Source organism: Tachypleus tridentatus, chromosome 6, assembly GCF_004210375.1.
Source record: "Tachypleus tridentatus isolate NWPU-2018 chromosome 6, ASM421037v1, whole genome shotgun sequence".
Taxonomy (NCBI): Eukaryota; Metazoa; Arthropoda; class Merostomata; order Xiphosura; family Limulidae; genus Tachypleus; species Tachypleus tridentatus.
The window spans coordinates 92,212,243-92,224,709 of record NC_134830.1 but is presented as its reverse complement, the minus strand read 5'-3'; the positions used below and the strand labels follow the sequence as shown (position 1 = coordinate 92,224,709).

Here is a 12,467-nt window from a genome sequence, read left to right as displayed (position 1 = left end):
ATTATTCTAACCAGCTCTAATTAATGTCTTTCTTTTTGTGGCTGAGTTTTCTTTTTCCACTTTAGCTCTTTCATTCTTTTTCTTTTTGTTATCATTGCCACAACTTTGCAAATATGTGTGGATATTTTACATTTTTATAACAGGCAACATTATGATTAACCTTTTGATGGATTACGTCAAAAAACATTGCATTTACAATAGAAAATCATCAGTAAGTATGACTAATCTTACATTTGTTTTATGCTGCTTTTACCACAGCATAAGGCATTGACAGGAACAACAGTTGTGCACTAGCTTATAGAAATAGGTCACTCATAATACAAAATTTTTGTTTTTGCTTTGAAGGGATATTTTGTATATAAATTTTTTTTCTTGCTACTTAATATATCTGTATTTATTATTTAGCATGTTTACTTGAACACATTTTTAGATTGAAATTGTGTATTTCTTCTAGTAAAATGCATTTATCCTGTTAGATGACTGACCAGCAATCATATCGAAAATCAGTAGATGAGTAGAATTTTTGGGGCTTGTAGTTCCATAAATTGTGCAACTTTATTACTTAGAAAAAGTACACTACTGTTAATTTATTGTTTTTTGTGCCTGCTTTTAGCATTTTCTGTTTTATAAAGTAAAATGAGCTCCCGTACTTTCTTGGAAGATGAGTATTACACGTGTATAGTAAGCTATAGCTAACCAGTGGGCAAAATCTAATATAGAATTTCTTGTAGACAGTTAACAGACAAGTTACAAGACCTAATATCCTACTTTTGTGTATGTACAATAACTGCTTTAAAATCATAGTGAAGTTAACTTACTTAATATGTGAAAAAAATTAATATATAAAACTTATAAAATTGATACTTTTTCACATCTCCCTCTCTAGTAGCTGCACAGTAAGTTAAATCAGATTTTGTTACTCGAGGTAAGCAGAGCAGAGATAGTTCATTATGTAATTTTATATTTATCAAAAAGCAAACAGAAACTCTTGATATGCTATTTATGCTTGAGAAATTACTCAAAAATAAAATTGTAAGTTATGTACACATGAAAAATTCTTCAAACATTTTATTAAAAAATGGCATTTTCATTTACTGTATAATGTTTTTCCACTTTGTCTTAGAAAATGTTTTATTGCCATTTCTAAATCAGTTACCATTTTTAGACTTAAAATCTGTTATATAAAATATCAATTTAGTTCATGAGCTATAAGTTTTCAAAGTGCTTAATTTGTACACCACAGTTGTTACATCAAAATATATGTTTGTAACCTTTAATGGGTGCATTTGTTGAGTTTGTGAGCTATGGATTTTAAACATGGCAAACAAGCTTTGAGTATTTGTGATATCACAAGATATTTCCTTGCACTTTAAGCTATGTGTGTATTGTAAAAGTAACTGTCAATCTCTTAGTATGGATGGTGGGTAGTAAGGTGTTGCTTCTATTTGATCTCCCTCTTTTCAGTAGCTTAGAATTAGGAATTGTGAGAAATAGCCTAATTGTCTTTGCTGTAAATATAAAATAGAAATATGATACGGTTACAATTACCAGTGGGAAAAGAGGACTTAAATGATGTTTATTATTATTATTATTGTGCTGCTAAAAATATGTTTTTTGACTTAGTTATACATATGAAAATGATAAATATGTAAACACGTTACACTAAAATAATAACAAATTAGCCTGCACTCTTCTAAACCTGAAAATTTCTGCATAAAAGTGGTTAAAAACAACAACAAAATAGTTCAGTATGGCTTTCTTTTTTGTTATGGATATAGCTTAATATAATCAGAGATTGTATACAGACCTGCCAACTAATATGATTGTTCAGGTTGTTTTATTTTTCATTTTGTGCCTTTACAAATTGTGTTATTTTGTGATTTTATCCAAAATTCTGGAAATAATTCATCACTTTCTGGTTTGCATATAAATCTTACAAATGTTTGAAATAGTGTATTAAGAAAGTGTTAAAGTAGTAACAGTGTTGCACTGAGCATTTTTGGAGAGAAAAATGATTGGAAAACATGGTTCTTTTTCATCTTTAATGAGTCTTAGCAGAGAAAGTAAAAAGTTTAAACCAATTAGAAGTTTAGGCATATGTATTCAAAAATGTTTCATGATATTGTATCATTCTTGAAGGGTATTAATTATGCAGGATGTACAATTTCTTTATGTGATTTCTACATTGCACACAGAGGTAAAAATGACATTTAAAAACATCTCAAAGCTACAAAACATCAGCATCTTAGAATCAGTGGTTATAAGGAAAATGAAAGTAGCACAAAAATAATGTTTTTCCCAATAATTTACATATGATTTCCTAAAGAATGCCAGGAGTGCTACTTATGGAGCTCTCATTCAGTAGCATACTGTAATTAATAAGTATTAAATAAAATATAATTGGTGTTAATATCATTTCTGTTTACATTTCTTGCTGATAGGGATTAGTATTTTTCAGAATTTAATATTTGCAGGTCTGTGCATATAATTCACTTAAGTAATAAAAGATGAGAAAGTTTTCTCTTAACCCACTAGGTAAATAAATTATATCTTGTATGGTGGAAGAAATACCATAAAGGTAAGTGAATTTCAGTGATAACAAGTACACCAACCAAGCTATATATTTCTTGAAATACAGAGTTATTCATAATTTGTAAAATGTAGTCACATCATCTTAAACTGTTGGTACTTGGAGGTTGATGTGCAAAAGAAGTGTCTATGATAGAAACATACTATTCAGTAGTTTCAGCTACTACATATCTAATCTGAATGAATCATTACATTAAGCTAGTTATTGTTGACCTTAAAAATTGTGCCTGTATGATAGTACTTGCTAGCAAAAGTAGTAGATATGACAGCAATATTACATCTATTTTTGCCAAACAGCAAAATTAGCTCAATACATTTTTCGTATGTAAGTTTTGACATCTTTAGCATATATCTTTTTTGCTACTTGGGAAGTTTATGCATCCAGCCTTTTTTTTATCTAAACAACCTGTAATCCTCACTATCTTCGATATTTTTATGACATTTAGGTATTCAGAAAAACTTTACTGTAAATTAGCAAATACAGATAACCATCTCACCTTCTTACATGAATATAGAAGGTATAATGTAATTACAAACACTCTCAAGGTCATATTACCTGTAAACACACCAGATTACCCAGTACCAACAGAAACTTAATAAAACTATTTTTCAAAAGAAGATAAACTATCACCGTACAACACAAATCATAGAATATTATTAATAATTTATATCCTAAAACAGTAAATGGACTCTATCAAAATATGTATTGCTATTCAAACATCACACACTTGCACAGTAAAGAAATTCACATAAACTGTAATTTGACTACATTTCTCGAAATATGAAGATTCCCATTTCTACAGAAATACCTATAAGAAATATTGAAGAAAAAAAGGGGATGAATGAAATGGATTGAAGAAAAGAAGAAAGATTTTATATAAAATGTTGAGTGAAATGATAAGTGTATAAGAATAAGTAGAAATTTTAAATAAAGCATGGGAAAAACAATAGAGAAAATGGGGATAAAAAGAACAGAAATAGTCAAGGTTGATTTTATATAGAATGTAAGGAGAAGGTGAGACAGATAAGGAGATATTTAAATAAATTTAGAGAAAGATTAGAAGAGGAAGACATGACTAATTACGTAAAGGCTAGAAGTGACCTACCCAAGTTCTATAATACAAGAGAGAAAAAATGTGATAAAATCTTGGAGAATATAAGGAAAAGTAACCAGTAAAGGATTTTTGGAAAGATATAAACAGATTTTAGAAAAAAAATCAAAATGTCAGAATAAACAATCAAATTAGAGTAGTGATGTAACTAGACTTTTGAATAAAGTACATTTTATTCATTAAAAGTTCCAGATTATGTAGTTATAGTGGAAAAATGAAGTTTTGAAAGAGATTACTGAAAAATTGTTGTACACACATGCATTTATATAGAGAGAGTAAAATAAAAATTAAGTTAATTTTGAACTTAAATAAATCAAATATTATGGCATTTTGAAATTGTAAATAAATATATCTAATATAATGGCTTACAAGGAGAAATCTTAAATGCAGCATGATGTGTAACAAAGAGAATTTGAATGAATGAATTAAGTAAAGAATTCAGTTTTTGATACTAACTTGGATTATTTTTTACTAGTGTGTACTAAGTGTATCTATCCTGTTGTAAGAGAAATTAGTTTTACAAGAATATATTGCAAATCCATTCAGACATTTGATTAATGTGGGAGAAACATACATTTAAATACCACATTAACCATTTTAACAAAAAACGTGGGATATAATTTCTCCTTAGAGTGAAAGATTAGCTGCAAAAATACAAATGTAAACTGAAAGTATATTTGTTATCAAGTCTGATTAATTAATTATAATAGTGTTAATGTTTACCACTCAGCTTATTAGGCAAAATAGATTTGTTCAATGTTAAAAAATGTTGAGGATGGGGAGTTTACATGTGTAATATTCTCAGATTTTTAAGTACAAAATGATTTGTTCAACATTACAGACGTTTATGGATAGAGCTTGTATATTCAAACAATAGGGAATTTCAATTAAAAATAAAAGTTTTTGCTAACAAGTTGCAGATCACATTTATTTGGATTAGAATTTTCATATATTACAAACCTTAATAGGATATATTGTAGAAAAGTTTTGCACATCAATATATATGTTGAAATGATGACTGAAGAAGGTCGGAATGTTGTTCGCTCCTCTACATAAAATTTTTCTCAACCCAAACCAGTCGTTTTTAAACACATATTTTTCTCTACAAGTGGGTTTTCTCGTCATCACTGATTTTGTACATCAATTGCACTTGTAAATATCAAATTATCTGCGTTTTCCAGACACAGCTTTACAAAGCAGAATATACTTAGATTATTAATAAAAACTTTTTGCCATAGTGAATTTTAAATTTTGCCAGCTATTTTCTTCTTATTACATTTAACATTGTTTCATGATAATAGTGAAGTCAGGTATTATTTGATTTTTTATTTTCTGTTTTGTATCTTCATAAACATTGAATTTTGTTTTTTTCAATTGTAAAGAGCCATCCAACTGGACAAACTTATATCTAGACCATAATATATCAACTGTCACAGTTTGAATGTTATACTGTAGAGGTGCCAGACTGAGTTTCTTTGATAAAGTGCATTATTAGACAGAGTAAATTTTCCAAAGTCATATACAAGGGAACTAGTGTTTGTTGGTTCTGTAATTAAGGAATGCTATTTTGTTTATTTACTGTTCCTTTCATCAATGACATTGGCATATACTAGTTACTATGTCAAAGGTAATTACTTTTATTTTAATTTTCTCATTATTATACTTTTATAGTGAGGGTTAATTTGCATTGTTAGCTTAGAATTTATGTTAAGCTGACTAAACCTCGTGAGATATTGTTAAAGTGAGGTGACGTGGATATAAAATTGAGGAGACAACACTTTACATCTTGTGGCATACAAACTATAATACTTAGAAAGTGAACAATCTTTAAAAAACAAGCCTCCCCTACTGCTGCCATTAGGTTTACAGCTGAAAACAGCATTAAAGGTACTCAAATTATGGAACAATGTATTCTACCCTTATAAGTATATACATAAGAAAACTGTTTGATTAGCTATACTTATAGCAAATTTGATTTTTAGTTGTGATCAAAGTACATAACTTTCTCTAATCAGAAGTTATGTTTTCATGGTTTTGATATTGACTTCTCTCTTTAGCTTCACATTGCATGAGAGACTTGCATATTTCATCACTATAGGTGAATGTTATTTCACTGACATACTCTAGTGCAAGTCTTATAATCCTCTCTCAATAAACAGTGTAGTCAAACACTGTTGGTACTAAATATGCAGATATTTTCCATTGCTTATGAACAGCTCTGTGTACATGGATGAGTGCAGGTTCTGCCATGGTTGTCACATCTTTTGCATTTTATACATTTGCATCACAGTATAAAAGGTTTAAGCACTAAACAGTTTGAAATAAGATAAAAGATGTAACTTGCAACTTTTGTTTAAACAGTTGTTGTTTCTTCTAGCAGTAAAGCCACACTGTATTTAAGCAATACCACACTTTAACAATTATCATAGTTATTATAATGATAATCACCAGATCAGATATTAGTTTATTTTTTATTTATTGTTTTCTATCTTCTTAAATACTGGATTTTGTTTGTAATGTGGTAAATTTTACGCATCCAACTTGACATGGTGTTATTTAAAATATATTGCATTAATTGTCAGAGTTGAGACATTACATATAGTTATTTATTACTTCGTGCAGGCATCCCTATGTGTTTGGTACAGGGGATAGTTAAGGTTCTGAGAATCCACGAGTGAGAGAACATAAATATATGTTAAGACTGATGGTAAAAGATTTTATACAAATTATATTTTTCTGTGGTACTGGTCAGGTATTATTTTTTTTATTAATGTTTTATGTCTTCAATAAATGATAAACTTTTACCTCTGTAACATAATTAAACATACAATTTTAACATTGACTTGTACAAGTAACCTACTAAGCATAGTTATGTTTTACTTTTTTTATTAATATATTAAACTGATTTTTGAATCGAAAGTTTATAAAATTTTTGTGTATAGAAACATTCATATTGGTTTTGTTATTGCTAGATTTGTTACAAACTGTGATTCTATTGTATGATGTTATGTGTTTCATTTTATATCATAGTTTAACAGAAATGATCATCTACAAGATATGTTTATCATGGAAAAAGAATATGAAGGATATTTAACCACTTTCTGCCATTAACATGTAGTAAAACATAGAATCACTTAATGCCAATATTATAAACAAGGTTAAGGAAATAAAAGCATTTGTGTAGGATGTATTTTTTATGGTGTGAAAGTCATACTTTGATGTAGAGTAACCAGAAGAAGGTGACAGTATTTATGATGTGTTACAGCAGATAAGTACTTCTAGTAAATTGGAGAGACCTGAATGAAAAAGGTAGTAAGAATCCCATCATAGAAAGTAGAGGCAAAGAAAAACACTAAGTGAGTTATACATATTATAAGATATTAGTGTTTGGTCTATTATATTTCCAAAAACTTCGTTCTTTATCTCGTCTCTTAAGAAATTTCCAGGAGTAGAAGATTTTGTAACGGTAGTATTTCAACTGCATTATATTCGTAAGGTTAGCTGATAATATATATAGTAGGCCTAATACAAATGTCTTATAGGAAATACAGTTAATTATAATCATGCTTCTCCAACTTGAAAAGCTAATTCAAACCAAAATAATATGTTGTTTAACAGGAAATAACTGTCCTCATACTTGATGTATACATTAGCAGAGGAGAGAACATAGTTGGTTCACTTGATTGGTTCACATTTTTTCACATCTCCTAAGTTACTATGAGTTATTGAAAGAAGAAAAACAATAAACAAATTTGAATTGATAGTTTAAGCTGTTGAACAAAAATCAGAATCTTGGCTTAGCCTTTAAGCATTTTAAATTTCTTGATTTTGAACCTATATGTTTTCATAACATCACAAGTCTCAAACTGTTATAGTGTCACACAGAGATTGTCTTATTTGTACAGACACATATTACATGAACTAAACATTGATTGATTCATTGTGCATTAAAAGCAATGAAAACCAGATTTTTCATGTAACAGGATTTCATATTGTTTATGACAACAGCCTGATAGCTGTATAAAATGAACACAGTATTTTTTAATGTGTTGTAATGTGAAATTTAAGTGAAACATTCATAGTGATGAAAATATGTTATCTGTAACTAATTTTTGTTAAAAACATATCAAGATATATATATATATAGTAATGTACAAATTAAACCCATTTTTTCCAGCTATTCAATAATAGTGTCACATTAAGTTTCTTACACCAAGGGTTCATGTTTTCACAGTGCTCATGTCATACCTGGATGTTTTAAACTGAGAAGTTTTTGTTTTAAAAATTTTATATTTAAGTGTACAAGTCTCATTTGCAATGAAGAACTTTATTTTTAGAACATTTTTTAAGACACTGTATGGTCAACTTTTGAATAAAAGGTATAATAAAGATGTCAGTAAAACACACAGGTTCAAAAGTCGTAGTATATAACAATAACCCAAGTAGGTTTGAAAAGTGGGTTTTTATCATTTTAGATATAATTAAGAAGTATGTTTAAGAGAAAGTTGTCATTTGAGAGCCAAACACAAATAATACATATATTTTCAGTTATGAACAATAATCAGTGAAGATTTAAAATACATTGCTGGGAATATATTTATTACCTAGAGAATATAACAGAGAAAGAATGTTGGTTGAATCAACACACATGATCACATAGGCTTTTCAAGTAGGTGTACATTCAAAATATGTGTCAAAGAGTACATTTACCATAATATCAGGTTTTTTCACTTATTTAATTTAAAGTGTGTACATAGACTGTTAATATAGCACAGCTCCTAGAAAGTTGCTGTTTTGGAAAACTGTATTTTCATAGTTTTTTTCTCGTTACATATTAGTTAATTATTTAAGAGTAAGGTTTCCACACGTTATATTGTAGAAAACAAAAGGCCAAAATATATATATATATTTTTTTTTTTTAAAGAGAAGATACTGTTTACTACAGAAGAAGTCTTAAGTATCTTTCTTGTTTTCAGATGTGTGTGTAATACTAAAATACTAAGGGGTTTTAAGGCTGTAGAAGTTGTCTGTTGGGTTTAAATAGTTTTTAAAGTTTATTTAACTAGAGCAGTATGTAAGTACTGAAAGATGTTAAAATAGTATTTTAGTAAACTTAATAATGACACTGAGATGAAAATGTTATTTCTACACACAGCTGACAACAAGTAATGTCTATGATGTCTTGTGTACAGCAGATATGTACCTTTTGCCTGGTCTTAAATGTCAGTGTGCCTCATATATTGCACAGCAGTTAGATAAGTCCAATATATTTTTCATCCTACGCATAGCTCGTCTCTTTAAACTTCCCAGACTAGAGGATCAATGTGCAGAGTTTATGTCTAAACACTTAGAGGAGGTAAGACTGATAGAATTTCATATTGTTTTGTTTTTTATTCCTACTGAAAGAAGTGTAAAGAAGCAGTACTTCAGTTGTTGATAAATGCAATCTATGGTAATGAACAAAATAACATATAAAGGAATACTTAAGTTCCAGTTTTATAACCCACCTTCTTTTCAGTTCTCAAACACTAAAGTTTTTTTTGTTTTTTTAGTATTATTTCAATTAAAACAAGTCATTTTGTAGTAAACTTGGTTCTAGATGTAAAAGTATAGCAAAATATAAAATATTTCCTCCTCAGGTAAAAGCAAAATAAATTTAAGTGTAATAGGATATTTTGGCTTCAAGGGGATTTTATTGTAAATTAATTTTAATCATTACAAGCTCTTCAAAGAAAAATCAGACACTATGTAGTGGATAATTTATGCTATGATAAATTGAATGTCTTTTTATTTTTAGTTTTTGAAAATTGTATATGTTTTATCATTTATCATATTACTTTCTAAGTACATACTCAATGGTAAGTCTTTGTGCTTAACAGGAAAGAAACAAATATAAAATTTACGTATATTAATTGGGCTAATTTGTAAAAGGTAAGTTATTAAATGTGTTCATATATTAAAAGATTGTTCTTGTATTTATAGTATTTTCCTTAAAACTTTTGGGAAGCACTGTAGTAATTAATTAGTAAAAGTATTTGCACTTCCAGCAGAAAAATGCATATGTTGGATTGATTACTTCACTTAAAGTTAGTTTTATATGTGTGAAAATTGCTGCATGACTAACTTGGTGGAGGTCCTGTTGGTGTTCTTGCTGCAGCAGAAGACAGTGTCGTTTATTTTTTGCTTTACTTTGTTTTACTAGCAACTTTATTCTGCATTATGTTATAGCTATGACCTTTTCAAGGTAATTGGGAATCCATTATGTCCAGTATTACGTAACATCTTTGTAGATTATTTTAAAAGTGAATTATTTCTATCAGTAGACATGAACAATATGAAGGATCCATGATTCCAATATCTAGGTGATATCCTATCTCTCTCTGGCTTATTCGCAAAAGTGATTTTCAAGAAAGGTTCAAAACCAAAGTTTAAATATGATTGGGAAATCAACAGTATCCTTCCCTTTTTTTGGTTTCTCTTTTAACTAGAAGTGTTACAGGGCATGTTTTGTCTACCTACCAAGTGCCAAAAACTCTCACTTATCTACTGTTTTTATCATGCTGCCATTAAGTAGATGATTTAGCATTTTAAAATGCTAAATCATCTATTTCAACCTCTGTGTTTCTAAGAGCTTACAGAATATGTCATTTTTTAATCATTAAATCAAGAAAATTAAATTGTCTTGTCCATCTTAAATAATTTACAACTTCCTATTCAATTCATCATAAAGAAAAGAAAACATATGAAAAATAACTAACAGATCAAAACTATCATACTTGAAACAGAGTGCAAAATTTGAACTCTTAAAGAAAATCCTAAAGCAAATTTTATTTTGCCACTTACAAGTACCCTATTGCTAGTAAAAATAAGCTGACCTAAAACTGTTCAAGGACACAAAATACAGGACATCTGTAATATTCCTTGACAATTGTGAAGATTTTTTACATTGGTTAAATGAAAAGATGTTTAAACTAAAGGTTAACAGAACAAAAAAGGAAAATTTAAAATGTTAGTACAAATAACATATCTCCATGCAAGAAACTTTGATAACATCATGAAGTAGAGAACTATTAAAATTTATATAATTGAAACCTTACCCAACATTAATATCTCTAAAAGTCGTTTGAAGTTGAATTCCTTCATAATCACGTTTTCTCAATTGGGGGAGCAAATTTCTTTTCAGAAGATTGTTCAGGAGAGAAGAGCACATGAGACTAGTTTCCTAGTCTTCGAACTAATATTTTGTTACCACATTGTGATTAGTTTCATTAACTCAATTTATATTGATAAGACTGTTAATTTTGTACTTCTTATTTTACACTAAACATTTTCTCAGGGAATACTGAATAATTTGGTAATGAAGAAGTTTCTCAGGGAATACTGAATAATTTGGTAATGAAGAGTTCTCAAACGACTGAGCTATATATGTAAAGGTTATAGAAAAACTCGTGCATTAAATTTATATTATGATCATTTAAAATTATAAACATTTTTATTTCTTTTGATCGGTAATTGTTTTTCAGTTCCACTTTATTTAATCATGTTCTGAAGTCCTTTAAATAAAAACTACTTGATATGGGTGTTATTATTGTTTCCTTTTTTTCAAGATTGTGGAAACACCAGAATTTAATGCCTTAGTAAAGGAAGATGCATTAGAAGTAAAAGAAAGACAGGATACTGATAGTATTGCTGTTATTGATGACATTCGATACCATATTACTAGCAATGTTCAGACATTTTCAGAAATGGAGGAGGCCAATGATAAACTATCTCTCATTGACAACCTTTTGGAAAACTTAGGGCTTGAAGGTTAATTTTGTAGTTATATTTGTGTATTTTTCACACAAATTGTGAAATTATTATATAACCTTCAACAAGCTTCTTCTATAATTATAATTGTACAAGATTGTTTATTAAAAAAGGTTCTTATGTTGTTTCTTAAGTGGTACAGGTATTCATGCTTTTTTTTTTTTTTGTAAAATACAAAAAGCCAAATCTCATTTGTAACCACTACCTTCACTAATATTTAGGAAGGGATGTTCTTATCAGAGAATATAAGCCATTGTATATATGTTTTTTCTTGTTAGTTATTAAATTATACATGCATGAATAGTACTTGCAGATTTACCAGAATAAAATATTTTGTAAAAAAATTTATAGCATTCATTAAAACTTGCACATTTCAAAGTCTAATATGTTTCTTGTACATTAAAAATTCTGAAATTTAAATATAGTGTATTTTATTAATGAAATATATTTATTAACTTAAAACATATTCACAATATTGTACCTATAAACATTATTTTTGATATGCTTTGAGGATACACTTGGCTGTCTGGTATTTTATGTGAAAGATGTTTTTTTATAACAGCTTTAAGGTATGAAAGCAATGAACATCAGTAAGATAAATATTGCTTATACTTTCCAAACTACACCTTGTACCCCTAACTAAAATATAACTAAAACTGTTATAGATGTTGCTAAAAAAATATCTTTAAATGTTAGCATAATTTTGAAAAGGCAATAGATGTCCAGTGATGGGTTTAGGTTTACAAGTTATTTTTTCTTAAATCATCCTTATATACATATATAACACTCAAATTCGATAACTGATTATTTTGGTCACCAGGCCTGTTTATTATTCTTATTGGACACATTGTTTTAATGTAAGTAATATATAATTCTGATAATCTCCATTTTTTGCACCTAGTAACACAGATGCTGTTTAAGTCTCATGCATTCAAGCGCAGATTTTTAACAAATGTT

At 28.4% G+C, this 12,467-nt stretch overlaps 1 protein-coding gene across 4 annotated transcripts in view; it reads left to right on the top strand.

The window, feature by feature from the left end:
- LOC143253047 (ankyrin repeat and BTB/POZ domain-containing protein 1-like) overlaps positions 1 to 11,891 on the top strand; it is a 52,831-nt gene extending 40,940 nt beyond the window's left edge. For all 4 annotated transcript variants that reach the window (XM_076506157.1, XM_076506156.1, XM_076506159.1 and 1 more), the window contains exons 11-12: positions 8,857 to 9,057; positions 11,309 to 11,891. In XM_076506157.1, coding sequence (XP_076362272.1) covers positions 8,857 to 9,057; positions 11,309 to 11,515 — 408 coding nt within the window. In that variant the 3' untranslated portion in view covers positions 11,516 to 11,891. The remainder of the gene's footprint in view (positions 1 to 8,856; positions 9,058 to 11,308) is intronic.
- Positions 11,892 to 12,467: the final 576 nt, after the last annotated feature.